This window comes from Acipenser ruthenus, chromosome 20 (assembly GCF_902713425.1).
Source record: "Acipenser ruthenus chromosome 20, fAciRut3.2 maternal haplotype, whole genome shotgun sequence".
NCBI lineage: Eukaryota > Metazoa > Chordata > Actinopteri > Acipenseriformes > Acipenseridae > Acipenser > Acipenser ruthenus.
The window spans coordinates 25,237,016-25,264,043 of record NC_081208.1 but is presented as its reverse complement, the minus strand read 5'-3'; the positions used below and the strand labels follow the sequence as shown (position 1 = coordinate 25,264,043).

Below are 27,028 nucleotides of genomic sequence, written 5' to 3'. Positions count from 1 at the left end.
AAGTACTTCACAAAAAATTAAATAACTTGACTCTGTACACCCTTCAAACTACCGTAACTGGTGTCCCTGCTTCCAGTTACACAATGCCCTAGTTTCCCTTTCTCCCAACTGTTACACCATGCTAACAAAGGCTTTTTCTGAGGTCTACGAAATGCAACACAGCTGTTTAAAAAAAAAAAAAAAAAAAAAAAAAAGGCCAGACCAACTTAAAGCAAGAGTACTGCTCATTTCACCCCAAAGTAACTTCGGGAGGTCTAAGTCTTACATACCCACCTACCATCAGGAGGGTAGTTTGGTAAGTTTTTACAAGTGGAAGTGCTTTTAAACCTTATCACACAATTAAAAAGGACATTTTCTGGTATGGTACACTTCCACTAGATTCTACTGGCCCAAAATTCACTAGTTACTGCAAGCCAGAAATACTAAAATTTCACCTGAGCAATGACAGTACCTATCCCACCATAAACACAATGTGGCAGCTTAGCGCAGGAAAAATAAACTTTCTGCCATTTCCTTTACTCACTAAAAAAAATGTGCTTTTAGAATATAGTAGTAGACACATCTGTTATATTATACACTTGTACAACAGATAAAACAAATAGTCAATGCAATATCTGTAAAATAATCAACCCATCTTGGGTGTAAATTCTTATATTTTCTGTCGACTCTGCTATGTTGACGCAGACACGCTGTTGTGCAAAATACCAACATGTGACCTTTGACAGAGTAAAAGGGAATCGCAATTGTTTCATGCTCATTGTATTGTGTTTTGCACCTCAGTACTGTTAGGCACTCCAGCTCACTTATTCTCCTCTAAATCAGCATCGACAAGAATGTGGCTGCAGCAACTCAACTCTTCATTTCAAAGCAACAAACTACAGAAAATTGTTTCCACAAGTCCTGGAACCAGAGCAGACTAGCTGCATGGTGTTGAGACAAAACACAGCAAGGCAATACCATAAAGCAAGTTCCAAACCTACAGCTGAGATTTACAAAGCTTCTGAACATGTGCAATGCATGTTCTAGTTCAATCTGAAAGACACTGTGAAAGGGTATTGTGTGAAAACCTGCATTTTGTTTAATTCAGTCCTAAGACTTGACATAAAATAGAAAAAGGTTATAGATATAGAGATAGAGATAGAGATATAGAGATATAGAGATATCGATATATAGATATATATACAGTGCCTTGCGAAAGTATTCGGCCCCCTTGAACTTTGCGACCTTTTGCCACATTTCAGGCTTCAAACATAAAGATATGAAACTGTAATTTTTTGTGAAGAATCAACAACAAGTGGGACACAATCATGAAGTGGAACGTAATTTATTGGATATTTCAAACTTTTTTAACAAATAAAAAACTGAAAAATTGGGCGTGCAAAATTATTCAGCCCCCTTAAGTTAATACTTTGTAGCGCCACCTTTTGCTGCGATTACAGCGGTAAGTCGCTTGGGGTATGTCTCTATCAGTTTTGCACATCGAGAGACTGAAATTTTTGCCCATTCCTCCTTGCAAAACAGCTCGAGCTCAGTGAGGTTGGATGGAGAGCATTTGTGAACAGCAGTTTTCAGTTCTTTCCACAGATTCTCGATTGGATTCAGGTCTGGACTTTGACTTGGCCATTCTAACACCTGGATATGTTTATTTGTGAACCATTCCATTGTAGATTTTGCTTTATGTTTTGGATCATTGTCTTGTTGGAAGACAAATCTCCGTCCCAGTCTCAGGTCTTTTGCAGACTCCATCAGGTTTTCTTCCAGAATGGTCCTGTATTTGGCTCCATCCATCTTCCCATCAATTTTAACCATCTTCCCTGCCCCTGCTGAAGAAAAGCAGGCCCAAACCATGATGCTGCCACCACCATGTTTGACAGTGGGGATGGTGTGTTCAGGGTGATGAGCGGTGTTGCTTTTACGCCAAACATAACGTTTTGCATTGTTGCCAAAAAGTTCGATTTTGGTTTCATCTGACCAGAGCACCTTCTTCCACATGTTTGGTGTGTCTCCCAGGTGGCTTGTGGCAAACTGTAAACAACACTTTTTATGGATATCTTTAAGAAATGGCTTTCTTCTTGCCACTCTTCCATAAAGGCCAGATTTGTGCAGTATACGACTGATTGTTGTCCTATGGACAGAGTCTCCCACCTCAGCTGTAGATCTCTGCAGTTCATCCAGAGTGATCATGGGCCTCTTGGCTGCATCTCTGATCAGTCTTCTCCTTGTATGAGCTGAAAGTTTAGAGGGACGGCCAGGTCTTGGTAGATTTGCAGTGGTCTGATACTCCTTCCATTTCAATATTATCGCTTGCACAGTGCTCCTTGGGATGTTTAGACCTTACAATGTGTAACATGTTAAAATAGAAAAATATCCCAGGAGTAAAGAATAAGTTGTGTAGGACTTACTTTACACCAGTGAATTAACAACAAAACAAAGGCTGCTAAATAAATGTTCAAGTTAAACGTTGTTTTGCTCATTTCCGAAATAAATAATACATAAAGTTCACACCGCATTTTATTTTATATTTTCATTCCTTCAGCCATTGCCGTTTCTTCACACTAAATACACGTTTTTTGTTAATATATATTTAAAGCAACAGGGCACCACGTCAAAAGCATACAAAGTGTTAGTCACAGGGGAGTGCAACATCCAAGGATTTGAACTTGGGAGTCAACTGAGACTCATTTAATTACTTTTTTATCTTAAAGTAATTCATGATGGGGCAGCAGTGTGGAGTAGTGGTTAGGGCTCTGGACTCTTGACCGGAGGGTTGTGGGTTCAATCCCCAGTGGGGGACACTGCTGTTGTACCCTTGAGCAAGGTACTTTACCTAGATTGCTCCAGTAAAAACCCAACTGTATAAATGGGTAATTGTATGTAAAAATAATGTGATATCTGTATAATGTGAAATAGTGTATAATGTGATATCTGTATAATGTGAAATAATGTATAATGTGATATCTTGTAACAATTGTAAGTCGCCCTGGATAAGGGCGTCTGCTAAAAAATAAATTTAAAAAAAAAAAAAAATGATGGTCTGGCACACAGAAAATGGTACTACAGATCAAATGCCATGCTTCATTTTCAATGTAGAACAATTGGCATAGCCACTGTGCATTGTAGACCACACAGATAACAGAATATCTCTCACAGAAGCTCTCACTTTGAAATTATATGGAGGGCTTTCGTTGGCCATTTTCAGTACAAAATAAAATAATAAATAAATCTGTATTTTTGTTTATTACTCTTTCTTCAGTGCATTTGCGCTGCAAAGTGTGTGTCACCTAGCATTTCTCCAGGAGTCACAATACATGATACTGTTTTTCCTTCACCAATAAAATTTCTGGAATTTAAAAAAGATAAGCAGTATTTATATAGTATCAATGTATAAATCCTACTACACTGTAATCCAGTCCTACTGTTTTCAATCACTGTACTGTATAATTGCTGTACGCAGTGCATTCTGAGTGTGTGGATACGCATGTGCATGTATGTGGGCTGTTTATAAACACAGTTGTCCACAGTGAATTCAGAGTATATTGAGGCTATGTTATGGTTTAGCTTTGGTAGTAGCTCTACATAAAACAAGTGTAAAATGGAAGCTGGGAGACTGCAGCTTTATGTACCTACTCGGCTGTGCTAAACAGGACTAACCAAAACATGTATCTTGACTTAAGTTCACCCTATTAGGGGTAGGACATAAAATGCTTCCAGCAAACACTGCCATTTAAACCCAACAATTAGTTTACAAATGCAACCTCAAACTAAAAATGTGCCATGAACTCATAATAAAAGCAGAAGATTGAGAAATGAAGGTACTGTACTAATTTTGACCCAGCTTCTTGTAATGCAGTTATATTTACCAGCATACAACATTAGGAACGCTGCAGGATTTAACATTTATCTTTCATTTGCTGTATAACACAGATACTGTTTATGCTGCCCCCACAATCCCACACTGTTTTGTTTTTTTTTAAACCAAGTATTGCATGTTCCTTGCTTCTCATTGTTCAGCTGCATAGCAACCTAAAAGCAAGCAGCACATTTGTGATGCAATACAGACATTTTCCTTCCAGCACGGTGCAATGCCCTTATAAAGCAAGGCAGAATTTTGAACTCATAATGACCAGAAAACTAGCCTGATTATTTTTCAGTTGATGCTACAGTTTGATTAATTTATGGGCATTATCACACAGTCAAAACAGACTACTGTAATTACATTATTAATCTAGCAGAAAACCAGGAATCTGTACAAGGTCAATTACAAAATACCAGCTACAAAACACAAAAGTTATATATAAAAACGCCCTCCCATTTTGAACAGTTTTTCATAAATGTATCACACAAAGGTGGGGGGTTAAATAAAAAACAATAAGTATTTTGAAAGACATTAGCAAAAAACACAGCATATATTCAATGCAGCCCTACACAAAAGTATGAAAAATAATAAGTTTAGAAGTATCAATGTATCACCCATCATGCAGTAGCAAAACAAAAATGGTGAATGAATACAAAACTACTGACTAACATGCACTAAATACATTTTCTGCAGAATTGCTCCACTTTTTGTAAGCGTTCTTAGTATTCATTTCATCAGGAGCCTCCTTTAAATTAAAAAATAGAGACTTCATAATATACTATGAACCACCATGGATTACATATAGAGCGGTATGTTTTCAAAGAGTATTCTGAGAAAAAAAGTCATGCAGAATTACACTTTTATATCGCTAATCTAAATTCTCTAGGTAATGCGCAACCTGCATGTTTTATGATTACCTCATTTGTCAAGGATGCGGAACCAAATTTAGACTGACTTTAGTGGTTTTAGAATGCATACCTTGGCAGATCTACCCTGAAAACAGATGGAAAATGGACAGTGTAATTTGCAAATGATCAACACAAAATAGGTATGTAGTTCAAGGGCAGGGATCCAATAAATCTGCAAGTGTCTGTTACGTGAATGTGCCGACAGTTAACATGTACTCATTACCTGAAGTCATAAGACAGCGAAAGTTTTAGGAGTATGGTATGAGCCCTTCTGAAAAAATAGTCTAACCAGAGCTTTCCCTTCATCCAGAAAGCACTTTGTTCTGTATTGAAATACTGATGTGCTCTGAATTTTCCATTGAGATGGGGGCTGGTTTCAAGCCTGTGATTTACAGTAAATCAAAAACCAGTCACGTGGATCAGACATGTTATACATTCATACAGTATGCCAAGAAAACAAGCCTATTGCATCCTTGGTAAATAATAAACCGAAATATTTCCTACTCGATTAGAATCGTAACGTATGTTGATACTTCAGCTAGCATCTATAATACGACAAGTTTTCTTTAACAATTATAGACCAATTAGGGCGCATGTAATTGGTAAATTATACTGAATCAAATCAAGGCTGTGCAAAACACACACCCACTCGCTATGTCAGAATCAGTGACATCTATTTCAGCGTGTCCTTTCTTTTCACAATTGTTTACAGGCTAGAAATTAGGCAAAGTCGACCAAGCATAGGAGAAATGGACCAAAAGCTCCATTATACATATGGCACAAGTTCACAAAACAGCTACTGAGAAACAGGAAAAACAACAAATACAAACTTCACTAAACAAAATGATTGAGAACTTAGAATATTTCATCACTTTCACTTTTTGGTTCAAAACAGAACGTATTGTTTTTAAAATCGGAGCATAAACTTTCTGGGGAAATAATAACAAATAACAAAAATACAGAAGCCATGGCTTAACTAAACTAATGTTTCTCCAAAGCTCAATTCCCTTGCTTATTTAAGCAAACCAACACCCTTATTATTTTTAAACAGAAGCAGTTCAAGCAAATTAGGCACTTGCTTACCTTTGCCCAATTCCAAGCTGCGTGTCCCGCGGCTCAGGCTCGGAACTCCAGTCCCAGGCTTGGTTTTCCCATTTGAGGCCTTGCTGCTTGAACAGGCTACCGTCCGGAAATATCCAACAAAGCAGCGCACATCTTACACACAAATGCCAGTGCCTTTCGTTATAATTCCGCAATGCCCAAAACGCAAAACCTTCCAAGCCTCCCACTGTCGTATGCGCAGAAAGATCAGGCGCACATCATATTCGTATGTGCATACATTGCCGATTTGTTATATATATTATTTTACGAATTTTGCTTTTTTTAATTATCTTTAATCCCACTGCTACCCAACTCTTCGCGAACCGTTTTACCAGGCGGCCTTTGACTTGGACTGTGGGTGCTGACGAAAAAAAAACGAGGCGGTTTGAAGCATGCAATGCGATTGGCCAAATGGTAGGGGAGGTTTCTAGCCAGAGAGGCGGTTATGAAAATAACGCCATCTTGGCTCCTACGTTGGTCAGGCTTGTGCTTAAAGCGAGTGGTGTAAGTGGAGCCAACATGGCGAACATACCGCTGTAGTCTCATAACTTCCTCCATAACTCTGTGAACCTTGAAGAAGGTGGAGGCAAAGAAAGCCGAGGAAGAGAAAAGGGAAAGAGTAGGTTAAATAGGATGCCATAGTTTAGGGGAAGGTGCGTCACAAGAATAAGTATAAAAGCAGAAAACTGATTGGTTAAACGCTGCGTATTCTCTTTTTTGGATTGGACCATTTTGTAAATGGTGTCGGCCCTCTGACGTTGACCTAAACAAATCTGTCTTGATTTTTTTTTATCTTACCATATCTCTGAAGTGTCTGCCATCAAAAGACTTATCTTTCTAGTAATAATGGAGTTCCTTGTCCTTACAAATGTATGCTTGAGAACCCCCAGAAAACCAGATAACCGCCTAATCAGACACATTCTGTGTAATGACCTGCTTTAACATTATTTGCTTAACTTACACAGTGTCTGTTCTAAAATATTTCCCCTCTCCACTTGTATAAGCTTCAAACCCGTTTTCACTTTTTAGTTTTGTGAATTTGAACCTACCTCCTCCATGCTGATTTACACCAGAATACCTAGGCACTGTTTGCTGGACAGAGACATAGAGGGGGAACTCAATTTAACACATGCTGTGCCATCCAGTTTTAACTGTGCGGCATATGAATGACAAAGAGTTAATTATTTCCTCTGAAAGGAACACTATTCAGTCCCACATGGAGGTGATAGGTCTGTGTCAAAGTTAAGAATCAAAGAGAAGGGGGAGATGATGCTCTCATAACATTTTACCATTGTAAAAGAAGAGCAAAGCACAGTGAGAGACGGTACATCATATTAAAAAAAAAAAAAAAAAACAAACAAGGTAAACCATGGTAAATACATTATACAATCACAGTAAAACTGCAAAATGACCTTGCAGACATTAAGCCATCCTCACTAGTGTGACAGAAGATGATGTCACATGCTGAACCATGCTGTATATAAATAAGAGACACGCGCTGGTTCCATACAGAAGTATTCTACTCATATAATAACAATGGACTGTATTGAGGGTGTCAATATTATAGGCATTACTGTATCTTAGACATATACTATGTTATTCTTTGTGTTTGTTTTTTTTTAATTCGTTATTCATACCAAAAAATACACATTGAAAATATATAGCAGTAACCAGAACGTTAAACACGTGAAAGTTATATCACACAAGGAGGCATGGCCTCATTGCATACTTGTGTGCTAATTAGTTTTGTTATCTCACCAGCTGGTGATAACATGGTTTATTGCATAACATATTTTCACATGTTTTCCATATCGCTCATAGGTTAATATCAACTTAGCAAATCAAGTCCATTCACTGTTGTTATAATACACCAATTAGTCACAAATCCCATTCATTAACTACTGTTACCCTCCGTTCATTAATTATTTTAAAAAGACTAACGTTGTATCATAGTAGCCTTAAAGGGGTATCTACTGCCTACAGTTTTGCTTAGTCGATAGCACACCCGTGTGGTTAAAAATGAAAGGAGCTAAATGAAATTATACAAAAAAACAAATAAAAAGCAGAAACGCGTGTAATAACGAGTAATGCCACTTTGTAATTCATAAACTTTGGCGAGTTTACATAATATGCCGCTGTTTAAAAAAATAAATATCCTCCAGCGTCTGTACTGTAATTAGATTGTTTGACACACGTTTCTCATTAGTATGCGCGCTGTCATTTTTTGTAGTTCTGCAAAGATTATCTTTGGGTTTTCAATGCTATGCGGCGACTGGTAATGACATCACCAGAGCTGAAGGTTGACATATTAGATTTTTTATTTCTGCGTTCATCGTGCTTTTAAACCTCAAACAGGTGTTAACATATCATCACTGTTAAGTCATAAAAAATCGACATCTTGAAGTTGCTTTTTTTATAAAATGAAAAATAAACGAGGGTGAAAGTTAAAGGTCAAGTTTACAGCGATGGGAGGAGTTATATCAAACAGAAAACTGTTCTGAGTTATTCAATCTGCTCTATTTAAATAACTGTACCATGATTTAAGAAAGCATGCTAACACGTTTAAGTTATTATTAACTGTATTAATTAGCGTTAAAATGGCTGCGATGCTTATGCAACTAACCAGCAGAACCTGCAGGAGCAGCTCGACTTGGGCTGACAGCTCAGAAAAGAAGTCTGAATTTGGGAAACGATTACAAAAAGCATTTTAATAAAGACACAAATAATATCAGCCCGAGTAAGTATAATGTCTGCAAGAACTGTGGATTAAAAAGGAAGTTTCAACTCAGTTCGAGACATCAAGATCAACGTTGTTATGTTAGCATTTGTATTTTACAGGTAGGTTCAAACCATACAGATACGTTCGCGTTTTTTATACAACCAGGATTGTTGACCGCGCTGCACGTTTGTAATGTGAGGCAAAATGAGCTGAAGATAAAGTGATATGTTTGTATAGCATAACTATGTATTTATTTTATGAATAGCAGAAGTACTACTGGTGGCAGCCCAGTCCTGATTACCAATAGAGTATATACACATTTTCCTTATCTCCACTCTAGAGTGTAACAGGTATTACAGATCTGCATATACAGCGCCTGACAGTCTCTTTGGTTGTCCTTGTTAATTATTACTATTTATTTCTTAGCAGACGCCCATATCCAGGGCGACTTACAATTGTTACAAAATACAAGATACAGGAAGTTTATTATAATTAAGAGCAGTAGTCAAATGCGGCAAGGTATGGAGCAGTTCAGACCGCCATTGTGCTTTGCAGAGTGGTGACGTTTGGTTTCATGTGCCATGTGATCATGCCTGGTTTTATTTGTACCATAATATCATTATTCCAGCACTTGTATTAGTTATTATAAGGCAGAATACAAATAGCACAGTATCGTAACCATGGCTCCCGACGACAGTGTTATAAACCGGGACCGCTGTATTCTTTTCAGTTGTGAAAAGAACGCAGTTAAGCGCAGAACATTAGTATACGGTATCAATTATTCTGCTCTGTTTAGATAATGCACCTGTACTGTTATCTATAACAGCAGTACAGACAGTACTTAGGGTTATTTTATTTGTGTTTTAAACTATTTACTGCAAGCCATGTTGTTAAGTAACCTGGCTGTGCAGAAGTTGGTTGAAGTTTAGTTCTGGACTTGAAAGCAAAATCCCTCTTTCATTATTTACTATTTTGCAGCAAATCCTCCACAAACCTCTGACCCCCAGATTTCAAGGAGTCTGTAAGAGCTTAATAAAATAACATCTTCGTCGAGATCCAGTTGGGTTATGGAGACTTTTAGGTAAGCATAAAACAAACCTAGCACTTATTAGTGCCATTAGTTTAGTTTTGTATCCAGTTGTAGGGTATTATTAAGAACCACAATGACACTGGATATTACACACAGTGCCCCCATGTCATCAATCTATGAATACTGTTTTGTTGTTGTTTGTTTATTGTAGTGTAAAATTCCAAGTATAATGTTGGGCAGTTCTTATAGAATTCAGGCAGGTTGTACAATGTGTTATTTATTTCAGAGGTTATTTAGGTATTGCTTTTTCTTTGCATAATATATTTTTTCATACAGTCATTTATACATTTTAAACGTGGTCATATATTTCAAGCAGTGTTTGTTTGAATATTTGAATACATGTCCCAGCCCTGCTTTAGATTTTTATAGAATGACACTTGAGCATTCCTACAGGTGATAAAGTATTACCATCTGCAGTGTGGAATCCTTGACTAAAGCAGCCTTTCTGCTCTCAGAGGAGAAGCAGCAGCGCGAGCGAGAGGATCAGATGTACAGGGAGCGGCTGCGGACACTGTTCATCATCGCGGTCATCATGAGCCTCCTCAACTCCATCAACAGCAGCGCGAGCGAGAGGATCAGATGTACAGGGAGCGGCTGCGGACACTGTTCATCATCGCGGTCATCATGAGCCTCCTCAACTCCATCAACACCAGCGGAGGCAACATCTCCTGGAACGACTTTGTCAACGAGATTCTGGCCAAGGGCGAGGTGTCCCGGGTGCAGGTGGTACCAGAGAGTGACATCGTGGAGATCTACCTGCATCCTGGGGCCGTCATCTTCAGGAGGCCAGTGGGTACCCTAGTCTGTGGTTTAACATTTTAAAATCACCTTAAGATATGTTTGTTACCTTGGAAACAGTGTCTTCATTCAAATGCTTTCCAGGGAAGCACATACATAAGAAGTTAAATCTGTTATTTTATTTCATAAATGGCGATTCTCTGGTACATCTTCCGACTGGCAGGGATGGCAGGCAACGATGGTGGATTCAGTGCATTCGTAAGTGTGGCGGTTCTGCTGTCTGAACCAATTAGTGGAATTATTTCTAACCAAATTATAAAGTGTCTTGTTTATTAATATGCATTTCAAATTCCAATTTTGTACTGCAGATGTCGCAGATAACCTACTAGTGTGCATGTTGCGACTAGCCTGCTCGCAGAGTGATGTGGTGGCGAGTTTCAAAGACGTGGCTGGGATGCATGAGGCCAAGATGGAAGTGAAAGAGTTTGTGGATTACTTGAAGGTACAGACTAGCAAGATCACCCTAAGACAGGGAAGCAAAGAAACTTCAGCAAAGAAAATGAATAACATTTTTCTGACCACAACAATGTGTTGCTGATTATTTATGTATTTATTTATTTATGTATGTATTTATTTATTTTTATATAAAGAAACTGGATTTACATTTCAAGTAATTGGTTGAATACATTTTTATTAAAATCTAATTTTATCCTGTGGTGTTCCAGTACACCGAAGTTCAGTCTTTTATGAAATATAAATGGTATGCATGTTTTGTTAATTGCACTAGCGGCAGCAAATGCAGGCATTTATTGTTTATTTGCATGTCTTTGGCAGCATCCAGACCGCTACCTCCTGCTAGGGGCCAAGGTGCCAAAGGAGTCTCTCCTTCTGGGACCCCCAGGCTGTGGGAAGACGCTACTGGCCAAGGCTGTCGCCACCGAAGCCCAAGTCCCCTTTCTCGCCATGGCGAGATCAGAGTTTGTGGAGGTTATCGGGGGTGAGTCATTCCTCACAACAGACAAACTGCTAATGAGGCACCAGGTCTTGGGACAGTGGTGGAGGAAATAAGAGGGAAATAAGGTGTTCTGTACTCATCAGTTAGACAGTACAATTATACAAATCTTCATATAATAGAGCAAGAAAACCATTCAGAATTATCTCAAACATCATAAAAAGTGGTTTAAAAACATATTAAAATACTAATATGTTAAATCCTGTCCTTTACCTTATATGAGACATTCTGCCTTACAGCTTTATTTCTGTTTTGCTTCTAGAGTTAAATAAGCAGTGTTCTGTCGTTCTAAATGACACCTTCCTGTGAGCAGAGTGTGTGCAGGGCGCTGTGTTAATGTGTGTTGATGCTGTTGTGTCAGGCCTGGGTGCAGCGTGTGTGCGCAGCCTGTTTAAAGAAGCCCGCGCCCGCGCCCCCTGCATAGTGTACATCGACGAGATCGACGCGGTCGGGAAGAAGCACTCCACCAACAGCTCCGGCTTCTCCAACACTGAGGAGGAGCAGACCTTAAACCAGCTGCTGGTCGAGATGGACGGTGCGTTACTCTCCCTCTCTCTGAAAGGCAATCACCAGTTACAATGGAGTAATGTGATTTCATGTTGGGGATTAAGGGGGCTATACTGTAATTAACTGTAATAGAAGCTATCACTGCAAACGTATGTTATCTTGATTCATCTTGTATGTTAGTGGCTTAAACAGTAGATTTTCAAATATGTTTTTCTTGGCATCAAGTACTAACGTTCTAAAGTGTCAGCCTTTTGCCATGATGTCTTTCAGGAATGGGAACCACAGATCATGTGATTGTGCTGGCATCCACAAACAGAGCAGACATTTTAGACAACGCACTGTTGAGACCTGGCCGACTCGATCGGCACATTTTCATTGACTATCCTACCCTGCAGGTACGACTGGGAAATCGTTTCCAACATGCTGCGTAGAACTCATTTCATTCTTAGTACATTTTATAATTCAGTATAAAGCTGATAGTATTGATGATAACAACCGCTTCCTCTTGAACTCTCAGTATCACAGTATCATTCGAAGTCTGCTCAAGGCCATGCTTTTCTTATATAGTCGTACAGTACCCTCTGGTGGACGGTTCAAGAATTGCACTTTTCATATTTAACTGCTTTTTTTGTTTTTGTTTTAAGGAGAGAAGAGAGATCTTTGAGCAGCACCTGAAGAACTTGAAGCTCACCCAGTCAGCCAGCTTTTACTCCCAACGTTTAGCTGAGCTCACACCAGGTTTCAGCAGTAAGAACCTCTTTTGTTTTCACTCAGCTTGAATTCTAGTACATTACAGTAGCTTATTGCCAATATTTTTTGTTGTTTCTACTCAAGGAGCGGACATCGCCAACATCTGCAACGAAGGAGCTTTGCACACAGCCCGAGAGGGATACAAATCAATCGACATCTTCGATGGTCTGGGGCTCTTTTGCTGGATCCAGAGTCGGTGACTTGCACAGAGTGAGTGGCACCCTGAACCAAAACTGCTACCACAGCATTTTGCAGCGCCATGCAATACCCTCTGGTATACGCCTAGTTGGTCAGGGGTTCATCCTACAGCAAGATAATGACCCAAAACATACCTCCAGGCTATGTCAGAACTACCTTAGAAGAAAAGAACAAGACGGTAGGCTTCAAATCATGGCATGGCCAGCACAGTCTCCAGACTTAAACCCCATCGAGCTGGTTTGGGATGAACTGGACAGAAGGGTGAAAGCAAAGCAACACATTTGTGGGAACTTCTGCAACAGTGTTGGGAAGAACTTTCCGAACAATATTTGATTTCCATTGTAGAAAGAATGCCACGAGTGTGTTCGGCTGTTATATCTGCAAAAGGTAGCTACTTTGATGAGTCAAAAATTTAGATTAAATTTTGTTAAACAAAATGATTCCATGATTTCTTTTTTTATCTCCAATTGTTTATTTGTTCTATGCTTTAATTTCAGAGTACATTGAGACATTAAACTGCGTAAATTTCAATAAAAACTGGAAAAATTGAGGTGTTCTAAAACTTTTGACCGGTAGTGTACATCGTACGTTTCAGCTCCTCCATTTGTGAAGAAACTTTGCAGTGGCATTCCTTAGGACAATCTGTTAAGGGTATCTGGGTGCATTTGTACAAAGGGCTTTTATACAAGTCCTGGTAATTTTCTATCTTAACTGCCTTGGAAGGGGTATGTATGTATGTGTGTGTGTGTGTGTGTGTTTATGCATGCATGTGCTCACAGCAATCTTGAAGAGGACAGTTTACATCAATTTGAATCTTTTCTCCTAAACAAATATTTTGAAAGCAATGCAGGTATGTTCAAATAGGAATCTGGCTTACCCTGACCTGTCTTGGTTCTCACTACCCTGCCAGGTCTCCATCGCCCCCCCCGGACCAACGCTGCGCTGGGGTTCGCCCAGATTCTGCCGCGGGACCAGTTTCTCTTCACCACCGAGCAGCTGTCTGAGAGAATGTGCATGGCTCTGGGAGGCCGGGTCTTGGAGGCCATCACCTTCAATAAGGTCACTACAGGTAATCCAGCAAGAGGCAGTGATTCCTTAACATTCCATATCAGTTCCCTTATAAAGCTGTGTGTTGAGTCAACATACCTGTGTGTGTTGTGTAAGGGGCCCAGGATGACTTGCGCAAGGTGACTCGCGTGGCCTACTCCATGGTGAAGCAGTACGGCATGGTGCCCAGCGTGGGTCAAGTCTCCTTCCCTGACACTGAGGAGGAGGGGGCCATCGGGCGCAGACCCTTCAGCCAGGGCCTACAGGAGCAGATGGACCATGTGAGTGCAGGCAGATGGGTTTCCTTCTCTTTTCTAAACCAGCTTTGCACTGTCTGACACATAATGGAGATGAATCTGTAGAAAAGGGGAATAGATGACGCTCGCAAAAACTTGATAGAGTAGAGTGTGGCAGGGATAAAGTCAGTATAATAGCGCTAGGATTAGCCTATTGGGTAGCCTATTGTGGCTTGGGTAGCAGAGTTCTAACTTGCAGGTATTTGTATTTAGCCGTTTACCCTTCAGATCACAAAAGCTTTGACTGTCTCAGCAGTGTCCTATATTAATCCCACAGGAGGCCAGGATGCTGGTGGCTCGAGCATACAGACACACAGAGAAATTGCTGCTAGACAACAGAGATAAACTGATTATGGTGTGTACTCTACTTCAGTGTTTGCTTGTTTATGGTTGACATTTTTGTTTGTGGCTATCTGGATGTTAATACTACAGGTATGGATAAAAAAAAAAGGTAATACTACAACCTGCGGTTTGTAGAAAATGCATCTGTCAATTTACCCTTTTATCAATATTATAGCATGTAGTAGCAACACATTACTGTTATTCAGTGGGCTTAGCCCGTGAACGGAATATTGACAATGTGTCTGACACACTAATGAAACAATATTATAAGTGTACTGAATGACAGTCATGGGATCAGAAGACAGTTTCAAGTGGCATGGCTGTGGTTGATGAAGTTTGTCGTGAAGGGGAGGTCATGTGTTGTCTGCTTGCAGCTGGCCAATGCTCTGCTGGAGCGGGAGGTAGTGAACTATGATGACATCGAGGCGCTGCTTGGGGCCCTCCTCATATGGCCCCAAGAAGATGATCACTCCCCAGAGCTGGATCGAGGCTGAGAAGGACAAGCAGGACACAGGGGAGGAGGAGCCAAGGAGGAAGCCACCAAGCCGCAAGGAGGAAGATGACAAGGCTAACTACAGGCCTGTTTAAAGCCCTGCTGTATCCATGGCAATGGTGTGACTCCAGCAGGCAGACACTGGGCCTTTATCTGTTACCTACAGTGTGTCCACCTGCATCAGGAAGCATTAAAGGATTCTGAGCCATTGTAAAGCCTTTGTAATTGACACCTACTGTTATTATTTTGCAGCAAATATGGTGTTGCACTGTAGAAAGGCTTTTCAGATGATTTTATTGTGTTGTTTGATTCTAAACAGACAACGGATTGAAGGTTTAAGGATTACATGACATACAGCAATGTTTACAGGAAACATTACCTTTACTGTATTGCCTGTCAATACCCTGTCCATAAAGCAGGAAGTGTTTCTAAATGTATGTTTCATGACTATGAGACATTGGGGGGGGGGGGGAAAGAGCATGACTTTCATTAGGCTTTGTGACTCCTTTTATGAATAGGGCACACACGTCTCTGTAAGACTGCAGTGTACACATGCAGTGCATTATGGGAAGGCATTTTAACATTTAATCCTCACTTTTTTACATCAAAAAATGTATTGTATCAAGGTGTTGCCCTGTGTGAGTCTGTTCTTCAGGGTGCTCACAGCTGTCGATCAAGGTGTTCCCCTGTGTGAGTCTGTTCTTCAGGGTGCTCACAGCTGTCGATCAAGGTGTTCCCCTGTGTGAGTCTGTTCTTCAGGGTGCTCACAGCTGTCGATCAAGGTGTTCCCCTGTGTGAGTCTGTTCTTCAGGGTGCTCACAGCTGTCGATCAAGGTGTTCCCCTGTGTGAGTCTGTTCTTCAGGGTGCTCACAGCTGTAGATCAAGGTGTTGTTCTGTATGTCATTCATGTCTGGGCTATGAGACACCCATAGAAGTTAAAAGACCTTTTGTCTTTCCAGGCATTTGACCGGGCCAATAATAATGAATACATAATAACTTATGAAAGGCTGTTAAGCATATCTTGCTCATCCCAGAAACTCATCGAGCTGTTTCTTGCAGGATCCCAGTGACTCAGCATCCACAGCATGGCTTGGCAGTTTGTTCCATACACCGGTGCGTTTTTGTGTACAATATTTATTCCCTAATCTTAAAGTAATAACCTTTAACACTCCAGGAATTACCAGAAACATTTTGGTTTAAACTCCTTCAGTCGGGCCCATTACTGCTGGTAAGCAGTCCATGAGGTCTTGGTACTAGATCTTAAATAACTGTCCTTTAATACGATTCCAGTTTCCTGATTTTGACAGATTTCACATTCATTTAAAAAATTCACCACCTTTGTATCACAACAAGTTGCATTTATGGAGGAAAAGTATTTTTTTCAAACAAAACCTTGAATAACACACATTATAAACCAAAACAATACAACTCAAAGACATAACGATTTACATCTTACCTGTCAGATCTCGGGTATAAAATATGAAGCTGTCTTATTTGATCGTCATTTTTTTTTCTGAGATGAGAGATCTTCTCATAGAGATGCCGTATGCTTTTAGCTTTTTATATATGAATTATGTTGAACGTCCAAATATATTTGACATCTTTTTAGCGCAGTACCCTGATTATACATCACCCGATCTCTTGTTGCATGCGTTCCACGAGTTCTTACGAAACAAATACATACATACATATATACATAAATTCACACTGGACATTTACAAGCAACCTACCATAGCAGATATTTCACATATTAACTGAGGATCACACTTTAGTTTCCGTATATACATATATTAAGAAATGAACTGTAAGATCAGCCGATATAGTTAGGCTCAAGAGATCACATGTAAAACGTTAACATTCTTTTCGTTCGGACTGAAATAATCGTACTTGTATGTCATAATAAAAATATGAAAATAAGAAAAATATTTCTACCTGATTCAACACATTGGGCTTGGAAAGTAAAGGTTAACCGATTAGTGTTGATCCTCCGTTTATTAATATTGATAAAATTGGAAACTCTTCTGCATATCGTCTCTTGTTTCACTGCTTAGGTCATTTCCAATTCTTGTTCAATTTAAAATAACCGGATCAATTTGCTGCAGTTCCCGTTGTCTTGATCGCTACAGTATGTAAAGATACCAGATCGTAATATGATGTATTTTCTTTTTTTATCATAGGCCTATTTTGAATCTTATTTTATAGGTACATTCTGATGTACCTTGCTCTTTATTGTAGTAGAAAATAAATACCTTGCTTGATATTGACCTAGTACCTGCCTCTGTCTCATTGGTGTTTGCAAAGCAGAGACCACGTGATGCCATACATGAAAATGAGGGAAAGCAGTGCTGTGTCAGACTTTTTAATATTATTATTATTATTATTATTATTATTATTATTATTATTATTATTATTATTATTTTGCACAAAAAAATTGAAAACATAACAGAACTATAATCAACGAGCAACTTAAATTACTCTTCAGTCGTTGCCCTTCTAGGAATGCTTAGCACTGGGACCTGGGAATTACATTTTCCAACATTATTATTATTATTATATTTTATTACAAATTAAATACAGTACATAAGCTGTTTCCCAAACAGTTATGTTTAAAAAACAAACTGACGTCCCTTTCTGTTACGGAATCAGGAGAAAATGCCTTTGGTGTGTTTTATTATTATTATTATTATTTTAATTAACATAATAAACAATACAAAAACACAGGCACCTATATGATACATCCCGTTTACAGGCAGGGTTGGCGAGTGCGGCTTGCTTCATCATGACGGGCTTCCTGGTGACGTCACGCGACGCAGTGTGCGGAAGAGAAGATAGTAGAAGAGGAGCGTCTAACTGGTAAGACTGTAGTTTTGGGTGCACTGTTTATATAAAGGGAAGAGGTAAAGAGTTTTGTTAATGTGGGAGACAGATAGTGGCATTTTGCTTTTGCGTGTTGTGGGGCAGTTTTACAGTTAAGGGCGATGTTTTTATTTCATTTCTGAATATAAACGATCCAGTACACCGTGCTACTTCCTTGTGTGAGTCGGCGCTGTTTACTGTGTTTAGCTCTAATCTGTTTTGATGTGGTATCCCAATTAGTTTTTTTTTTTATTGTGTGACTGTTTTTATTTTCTTTTTATGTATTTACAGGTTATACATAGAACAATGCTTCGCTGTAAATGTAATAATTGGTGTCATATTGATTTAATAAGAAACTGTACACACACAAAACAAATGAACTGTAGTACAGTGCTTTTTTCCCCCTTTTCCGTACTGTCTTGAGTGATATTGTAACAGTAGTGCTGTGTTTTATCCCGTTGCTATGTCGCTGTCTTTCTTTGTTCCCGTTACACTGCCCTACTGTCATACTGCTGTTGTGACTGAAAGCCCTGTCAGATGTGTTGCTATTAGTATTTCATATTTCATATTTCATCACCAATGTGAAAGGTTTAATCATTTGTAAAAGTGTATAATCATTAGTGAGATACGCTACAGTACCAGCAACACACAGTGATGGCAGACAGAAATGTGGAAAATTCACAAGGCTTGGCCTCCACCTCCGTCACACTAAGGGCCTTGTTGTTGTTGTATGTGTTTTACATGTAAACTTTAGGGTTGTTCTATAAATAGCGCTAAACTGTTTCACCTGATTTGTCAATGCCAGTTTGATGATGTCATTCGTAAGCACATGATTAGTGACTCACTTGCCAACTATTTTTTTCAACTTAAGTTCTACCTGAAACTCGAGACTGGAAGAGAATGAATGAAAGACATTGAGCAGCTGCTTTTGAAAATTATTTCCTGCTTTTCATCTCTGTTGTTCATTAGGGCGTTTTTACTTCTTACATGTACCTGATTCGATATATGCTGTCTGGGATGGTTTATTAAACTACAAGTTTACTTTATTAGTTACAGCCATCACCTGCCATAGCTGCATACAACAATATAGCTTTTTTGTATCCTGAAGACTAAGTAACACCTACATCCACATACATATAGCAAAACGTCCTCCATATATCCCCTGCACTCTGAGGATGAGGAAAACTGAACGATCTGCAGAATATACTTTGTGAAAGTGAAAACAAGTCTCTTCTAATGGATTTATTTTTTAAAGAAGGGGCATTTTATAGGAAAAGCAATGTATCTCTCTTCATTTACATTTGCCTTGAATGCTTCTATGTGTAGTAATTGTAGGCAGCAGAGAAAGTGCTGTTTTAACAAGGAGAAAAACAATAGGGTACAAACATGGCACTGTTGCAGACAGAACAGTAACCAGGCCCTATAAAACAGGTTTGCTGTCTGACTTTCTCTGCAGTGTACATCATGCTTGGGGGTGGATTCAAAGCAGAGCGACTTCGTGTCAACCTTCGGCTGGTCATGAACCGGCTCAAGCTCCTGGAGAAGAAGAAGAGTGAGTGTAATATGAAAGCAGTGTGTACTAGTAGTTGCTAATAGATTTGAAGGCAGTGTTGCATGATAGTTAGCGGTACAGGACTGTGTGGAAGTGTGCTAAGGAACAAGGAGGCAGGATGGGGTGACTAGTGGTTAGAGCTAAGGGACTGGGAAGCAGCGTGTTGTAATGGGAGAAGCTGAAGGACTGGGAAGAGCTACAAGACTGGTACGCAGATAAGGGAGTAGGAGGGGTGCAGTGTGGTACTGTAGTGTTTAGGGCTGAAAAACATAAGCTTACGTGAATAAACTGTGTAATATTTTCATCTCTGTATTAGAATTAGTAAGCAATGTTCGTATCCATGTAGGTTCAACGTGTGATTGATTGCCTGTTTGTCTGTCCCTCTTCAGCGGAGCTAACGCAGAAAGCACGCAAGGAAATTGCAGATTACCTGTCCACGGGGAAGGATGAGCGAGCACGTATTCGTGTGGAGCACATCATCAGAGAAGACTACCTGGTGGAGGCCATGGAGATACTGGAGCTTTACTGTGACCTGCTGCTCGCACGCTTCGGACTCGTACAGTCCATGAAGTGAGTGACTGCTCATGAAAGATGAGGGAATCATGAATAATAATAATAATAATGCTGGTTCATAAAATAACATCCAACAAATGAACTGATGTATAATACTATTAGAAAACTGGCAGTCAGGTGGAGTTGGGCACCAACTACGTATTTGTTTACTGGGTCTTCAGTAATGACCACATGGAAAGTGTTCTCTGTCCTACTGTTGCTTCTAGGGAATTGGAGCCAGGGTTACAGGAAGCCGTCTCTACTCTGATCTGGGCAGCCCCTCGTATGCAGAGTGAAGTCGTTGAGCTCAAGATTGTGAGTATGTGGTGGGTAGAGGGTGAATGTCCTTGTTATCTTTTTATGTTATTCATCCCAGCATTTCCAGATTCATTTTTCATAAAGCAGACTTTTTAGTGTCTGGACAGCAGCAGGTGACTCTCCATGCTGGAGCATTCAAGAGTAACCCTTTAGTAGGAATAGTCAAGGTTAAGGAGGCTTTTTAATTAGTTTCTTGTAAGATGAAATCCACAAGTAACATATTCCTTTCTTGTATCTCTGCAGGTTGCAGATCAGCTGTGTGCCAAATACAGCAAGGAGTATGGCAAGCTTTGCAGGTCAAACCAGATAGGAACTGTCAATGACAGGGTAAAGTATATCGAAATCATTGGGGTCTACTGTAAACCCTTTTATTATTTGCATGTCATTTAATTAAAAATAAATAAATAATGACTGTTAATTGTACTGTACTGTGCACTGTGCAAAATAACACAGGTGTTCCATTTGCCCATCATCACTCGCATTGATGGTAACTAATGCTGAGTTTCAAGAAAATTGATAGAGAATATCAATGGATATAAAGGGATTTTCAATATATAATATATAAACAGATGTTCTAAATACTAACACTATAGTGATCATTAAAATAAGCCCCTTCATATACAAAGTTTATTAAAATAAGTGTTTCTCTATATTTTAAGCCTGTCATTGTTTGTCGCCCCCCCCCCCTCCTGCAGCTGATGCACAAACTGAATGTAGAGGCACCCCCAAAGATCCTGGTGGAGCGTTACCTCATTGAGATTGCGAAGAATTACAACGTGCCGTATGAACCTGACTCTATGGTCATGGTGAGTGCAAGTGAACCATCTAAATTGACAAGTGCTCCACTGAGAGCTGTGCACACACAGATCACCTGCGCATGGCACCACTTCTGTGTATCTCTCTGTGCCAAATACAGCAGTTACTGGACTGTAAATTGTCATATTTGGCTATGATTACTTTATTGCCTCCTTTTTTCTTTCTATCAATTATTTATATAATTTAAATGAGCTCATATCCCTGACTCTGAGGATACAATTATTGTATGATGCTGATTGTTGGTAAGAGGATTCTCTCTCTCTCTGACTCTCTGACTCTCTGACTCTCTGACACTCTCACTCTCTCTCTCTCTCTCTCTCTCTCTCTCTCTCTCTCTCTCTCTCAGGGCGAGGTCCCTGCAGGTTTGGAAGCTAATCTCATTGATGTCTTTGAGACGAAGGGGGGGCCTGGAGGAAGAGGTGGTGGTGGGGGAGGTGGGGGAGGTGACTTCACTGTGCCAGCGGGTGCAGTGCCCATGCCAATGCCCATGCCTTCACCACATGTTCCATTCAACTACCCTCAACCCAAAGGACCTGTAAGACTTTTTAGCATTTTTTTGTTTTGTTTTGTTTATAAACACTACTGTACTGCATTAATATAAATTGGTTACTATTACTGAGCGAAATTGCTTTACATTTAACTCTTGAACTTTAATCTGATCATTTTAAAAAGCATTAATATTTTATTCATTTTTTTCCCCCTTTTCCCACCAGGCAAACTTCAGTGGCCCTGAAGTTGGCACCTATGAGAGTTTTAACAACTTCCAGCCTCCAGTGCCAGGAATGCAGCCCCCACAGCTACCCAGCTGCGCCCCAACTTATGAGTTTGTAAGTGTCGCAGCTCCACTCCTCCGGACTGACACAAACAGGCAGCTCAAGCTTTAGGGAAGATCAGCTTTACTCTTCATTTGCATGGGACAGACTTTGTTCAGCCTTGTCACTAAAGAGTACTGCAGTTTTTAGTTGGAGCTTAATAATCGCACGCACAGAGCATGTTGGTTTCTTGCAACCCGAGTTGTTCTCCTGTGAATTTCCTGGCCACCTGTCACACACATATATCCCAAACAGTGCTCCCATTCACATGTGCATGTTTTAAGCCTTCTTTTTCATGTGAATGAAAACTGCGATGTATGGGCTGTTGGTTGGGGGGGGAATGAAATGCACTAACCTCGTAAAAAAACACATGGGTGACCGCCACTAGACACACTAACCAACCACAGCTACCAGTAGCTTTCAATCTGTTGCACTCGACTAATGATAATAAATTATTATTATTGTAAGCTTTCTAGAGCTGTTCAGTGACTAACTGTAACCCCTGCCTGCATCGCACTGTGGAGTGTGATTTCGATTTCTTTGTCCTGCTTTAAGTGACCATCCATAACCAGGGGTGTGGGTCCGAAGATGAATTGGAGGGTAGTGTCTGGGTGCACAGAGGCAGGGATTGACTTGTGTCTCTTTTTGTCAGATTGATGATCTCACTAACAACACCGCTGTTCCTTCTCCAAAGGCTACTGGTAAGTGACACCGTTTGCTCCTTAATTGATCAGAAACACAAAAGGGAGATGGTCTATGCACTTGGTGTGCTCAATAGTGTCTCTTTATGAGCACAGGTTTGTACTTCAGAGCAGGTGTTTACTACATGCTTGACAAAAACGTTAACTTGTAATTATGGGCTACTCTAGAAAGATGGTTTGAGCATGTGCGCCTAAGCTCTGTCCCACTCTGAAGCTGTCTCTTTCCCTGTGTCGCCAGGTCCCTCTCTGACCTACGACAACACTGTTCTCCCAGAACTCCCCTCGGTTCCTGACACACTTCCTGCTTCCTCTTTTGGTGGAAACTCTGCTCCCTCTGAGGATATCGACTTCGATGATCTGTCACGCCGCTTTGAGGATCTCAAGAAGAAAACATAGACAGCATTGCGCCACCTGCGTGCTCGACTGTCTCGCTACTACTGCTCCTAATTGGGGGGTGGGTGGGGAGAAACATGGAATCATAAGTTAAGAAGGATTGCTCTTCACCAGTCCTGCAGCAAATGTGTATTACCAATACTTTCCATTCTTAAAAAATATCAAAACCTATTTATCATCTTTAAACTACTGAAGTAGAAATAAGACCGATTTGGCATGAAAAAACAAAAAGCTATTTTATTATAATTTTTTTAATCAGACAGGACTTGGACTTTTTAAAATGTTAAATTGTATGTGTTAAAAACCCTGTACAGTTCATCCTATTTCTAATGTAACGGAGCGAGTGCCTGTCTTTTGAGAGGGTTAGCAGTAGAAGTACATGACACTTGAAACTTTAAAGACTTTTTGATTAAAAATGTAGCTTTGTTTCTGTCACTCAATCAAGATGTCATGGCACTATTAAAGTCCAAAGCTTTTTATAGAAAGAGTGATAGAGTGAAATAAGAGAAAACCAAACACTCCAGAAAATATATCTAAATATCCCATGTCTCATATGGACCTTTTTAATCTCACAAATCATATTTCTCCCTGTCTGAAAGTGCACACAGGTGCTTTTCATATCTCATTAGCCTGTACAGAACTCTGTGTGCCAGGTAGAGTCAAGTTAGAAGTTAAGGTTAACTGTTTTATACAGGCTGCATTAATTGGAACAATAAGGACATTCGTGGCTTTTTAATTAAAACACACAGGACTGTTCTGTTGTGGTAATGGATTTTATATTCCACAGCCTGTGGTACTGTATAACTGGTAATAGCCCACTGTTATGAACTGTCTTGTTTCTTTAGATTGGGGGGGGGGGGGGGGTAAAAAATTTTAAAAGTTTTTTAATTCAAACTATTGCTGAATGAATATGTATAAAGACAAACAATGTGGTATTTTGCTTAAAAAAAAAAGAAAAAGAAAAAACTTTCTAAACTTCAATAAGGGGAAAAACCTAATGAGGGAAATGTTTTTCACCTGTGTCTGTTCAAATCTGTAAAACACTAATATGACTTTATGGTGAACTGCTCTGTCTAAACTGGGCAGTTTTTCCTTAGGATTAATAACTTGTGAAAAATGTAACTATTATATAGGAAACTTATGATGTGTATCTTAAAATTGAATCATGGGTGTAAATTCACATGCATCCATCATAGGAACATCTGAAAAGAAAGATTAACTAATGAGTTGTTTAATATGAGAGATTGGCAAGCAGGAGGCTGTTCACAAAGATTTTACTTTAATATTATAATCTGTTGACAACTTGTTAACTGTTGGCAACAACAGTATAATTGATTAGACTTTTAAAAAAAAACATTACGCAAGCTAAAGCTTTGTGAATTGGATCTACAAATGCTAATAGGATAAATCTGATTTACAATGTATTCATTGAGTTTGTCTTTGCGTTATTATGATGTATGTAAGTGGCCTTTTCTGTTCTGATGATCAGTTAAAAGGGTTTCAAAGCAGTCATGAGGACTTGTGTTCGTTCATGTGTTTATACCCCTCTGTGTTTAAGTAGGACTTTTATTTGTGTGTTAATCAGATTGAAGGGTGTGTTTATTAATTCTGAAGTATAAGACCATTTTCTGGGGGTGTTTTGAAAAAGTCTGAGAAGTAATGTCGTACGATTATGCAATAAACCGATTGGAAGTGGAGCAGTATTTACGGTATTCTGACCTGGCTATCATATTAATACATGCTGTTACTTCTTGTATGAGGGTATCATTACCAAAAACAAGCTGCAGTTATTTGAAATGGGCCAATTTAAGTGTATTTATTCATACCTTGCCTAGTTCTTGTTGGATTGTTACTGTACATCCAATATACCCTTTCTTCTTGTTACACAGCCTTGGTTCACATCCATACCTTTGTTTGGAGCGATTTCTGATGTTACTCGAATATGTTTATTTTTTCATTGGCGGTATTGGAAAGCATTTTTCAGGACTTTTTATATTTTTAAGAATTACACTGTTTGGTGGACACAACAATTTTTATTTACTCTTAACTGAAATTTATTTTAAAATGTTTTGTTTGTCAAATAAATAATGTTATATTAAAAAAAATATATATATATATATATATATATATATATATGCAGTATTTCCAACATTTCTGATTTCAGGTTTGCAGAGATATTTTAGTGTACTGCTTGTGAATTATCTTTTTTCAGACAGAATGGGGTCTATTCAGATAACCTAACCAGCATTACAAAAACTGTAGGGTGTGTTGTGTAGAAAATCTCTAACTGCAGGCGAGTCACTTTAGTGTACTGCTTGTAAAAATATGTATAACTGCAGGGAAGGTCCTAATCTAATAATTTAAAAGATTTTTAGACAACACAGATTCTTAGATATTTTATTGAATGATGCTACTGAACATTAATTAGTTTAAAACAAGACCGTAGTTACAAATCCACAGAACAGTGCCACCAACAGACCTTCACAGGCTACACCTGCTTCTAACCACTGGAGGGTAGGCTAATCTCAAAAAACAGATTGAAACACTTTAAATAATTGGACTGAAGCTTGAGAATGTTTTGTTACAAAACCGAAAACTATATAGGCATTCCTACAACATAAACAAAAACGAACGTCATTGTCCTCGAGAGTGTCCTGGTTGTACAGTACCATCTCGTGGCTGAATTTTCCTAGTTTCCCAGTTTTTGATGGGCAGCTCCTTGTTTCCCTGAAGGGTCCCGCTGTTCACCTCAAGTCTGCACCAGAATGAATGACTTGGCAGTGTTGGGGTTTAAAGCCTTGCACAATTTTATGTCAGTATGTGTGGAAGGCCACCCAGGTCAAAAAATGTGTTACTTAGTACGTGTTCAAATATTTAGTGCGCATGATTTGGACCAATCAGAATACATACAAAACTACGTGTTCTAAATAAATGTAAATTAATAATGTATTTTCCACGTAGGGTCCGGTCGTTTTACAGTCATGCAGCATAATTACAAGAGTAGCCAATCACCTTCGGGATAACTTTCAATTTCAGACATGAAATACGCTTTAAAAAATAAAGAATAAGGAAAATTGCAAATCCTGGCGGCGAGAGATTTTCTTCTACGGTGCAAATATAGGATTTGCTGAGTGCTGCTGACTTCTCGAGGCAGAAAATGTTGAACGTTACACAGTTAAGTTTGTACACAATCGTTTTTTATTATTATTATTTTCTAATTATATTTCAGTTTTACACTAAAATATTGGATTCAATGTTAGATCTTTCAACACTTTAAAATTGCATATTAGTTACATTGGGGTTACCACTAAATTAAAGCGATTTCTAAGGTTCTGAAACCGGCTGTTGTAGCTGTCACAGTATCGTCAGGGGAGAGAAGCTTTTCTTGCCTGAACATGAAAATAGTAATAATAATAATAATAAAAAAAACTATTTACTTTATACAATGTTGCAGGAACGTTTGACTGGACTAGGGCAGATATTGATTGTGCACCAGATTTGCTGAAAACTGGTTTATTCAACTAGAATTGCAAACTTTGTCGCTGTGAAAACAAGAAAGGTTATTTTCTAACTCTCTGTGGGAGAAGACCCAAGAGATGCACCCTACTTCACTCATTCCAGACAGTTGTCATGCTGATTCGCTGGGGAGACCGCACTGTGGTTGATCCTCGGAGCCAGCCACGCAGCCGTTGTGTGTACTGATGCGCTGGGGAGGCAAAATAAGCTGATCCCTGGAGCCAGCATTACAATTCAGCCATCAACACCAGGCAGAAGGGTATCTACATCATCAGATTGAAAGAAACGCAAATGGATGGAGATGCAGATGGATCATATTAGTTTACTGTAAAGCTACGTCTTAGTTGGCGCTTATCTTGGCATGGGTGGTGTTTTTTTTTTTTTTTTTTTTTTGGTTTGCTCTTCCTGTAGTAAAATGCAATATATTTAATAATGTTGGTATCATAGCGTAGTA

The 27,028-nt window shown here is 39.2% G+C and overlaps 2 protein-coding genes and 1 pseudogene across 5 annotated transcripts in view; 2 read left to right on the top strand and 1 right to left on the bottom strand.

The window, feature by feature from the left end:
- The window catches only part of ankrd11 (ankyrin repeat domain 11), an 80,451-nt gene extending 74,148 nt beyond the window's left edge, over window positions 1–6,303 (bottom strand). Inside the window, exon 1 of one of the 2 annotated variants that reach the window (XM_058993733.1) lies at window positions 5,848–6,303. The gene's annotated coding sequence lies outside the window, so the exon portion shown is untranslated. The remainder of the gene's footprint in view (window positions 1–5,847) is intronic. The other variant, XM_034042354.3, reaches the window with a different exon arrangement.
- A 1,840-nt stretch (window positions 6,304–8,143) lies between these two features.
- Window positions 8,144–17,317, top strand: LOC117425123 (paraplegin-like; annotated as a pseudogene).
- A 490-nt stretch (window positions 17,318–17,807) lies between these two features.
- On the top strand, window positions 17,808–24,761 carry ist1 (IST1 factor associated with ESCRT-III). Of its 3 annotated transcripts, none has more exons than XM_034041821.3 (10): window positions 17,808–17,911; window positions 19,371–19,466; window positions 19,856–20,036; window positions 20,246–20,333; window positions 20,580–20,663; window positions 21,032–21,142; window positions 21,499–21,687; window positions 21,866–21,979; window positions 22,617–22,665; window positions 22,904–24,761. In XM_034041821.3, the coding sequence occupies exons 2-10, from the start codon at window positions 19,379–19,381 to the stop codon at window positions 23,059–23,061; spliced, it is 1,062 nt and encodes a 353-aa protein (XP_033897712.3). In that variant the 5' UTR covers window positions 17,808–17,911; window positions 19,371–19,378; the 3' UTR covers window positions 23,062–24,761. The 3 variants fall into 3 exon arrangements, with proteins under 3 accessions (XP_033897712.3, XP_058849715.1, XP_058849714.1); XM_058993732.1 differs by lacking the exon at window positions 17,808–17,911 and adding an exon at window positions 17,932–17,955; XM_058993731.1 differs by lacking the exon at window positions 17,808–17,911 and adding an exon at window positions 17,974–18,093.
- Window positions 24,762–27,028: the final 2,267 nt, after the last annotated feature.

Bases quoted from the DNA above. Each gene is read 5' to 3' on its own strand.
- ist1 (XM_034041821.3), top strand. From the start codon at position 19,379: ATGCTTGGGGGTGGATTCAAAGCAGAGCGACTTCGTGTCAACCTTCGG. The intron at 21,688-21,865 runs GTAAGACTTTTT...TTTTCCCACCAG, and splicing joins ACCCTCAACCCAAAGGACCT to GCAAACTTCAGTGGCCCTGA. The intron at 22,666-22,903 runs GTAAGTGACACC...CTGTGTCGCCAG, and splicing joins TCCTTCTCCAAAGGCTACTG to GTCCCTCTCTGACCTACGAC.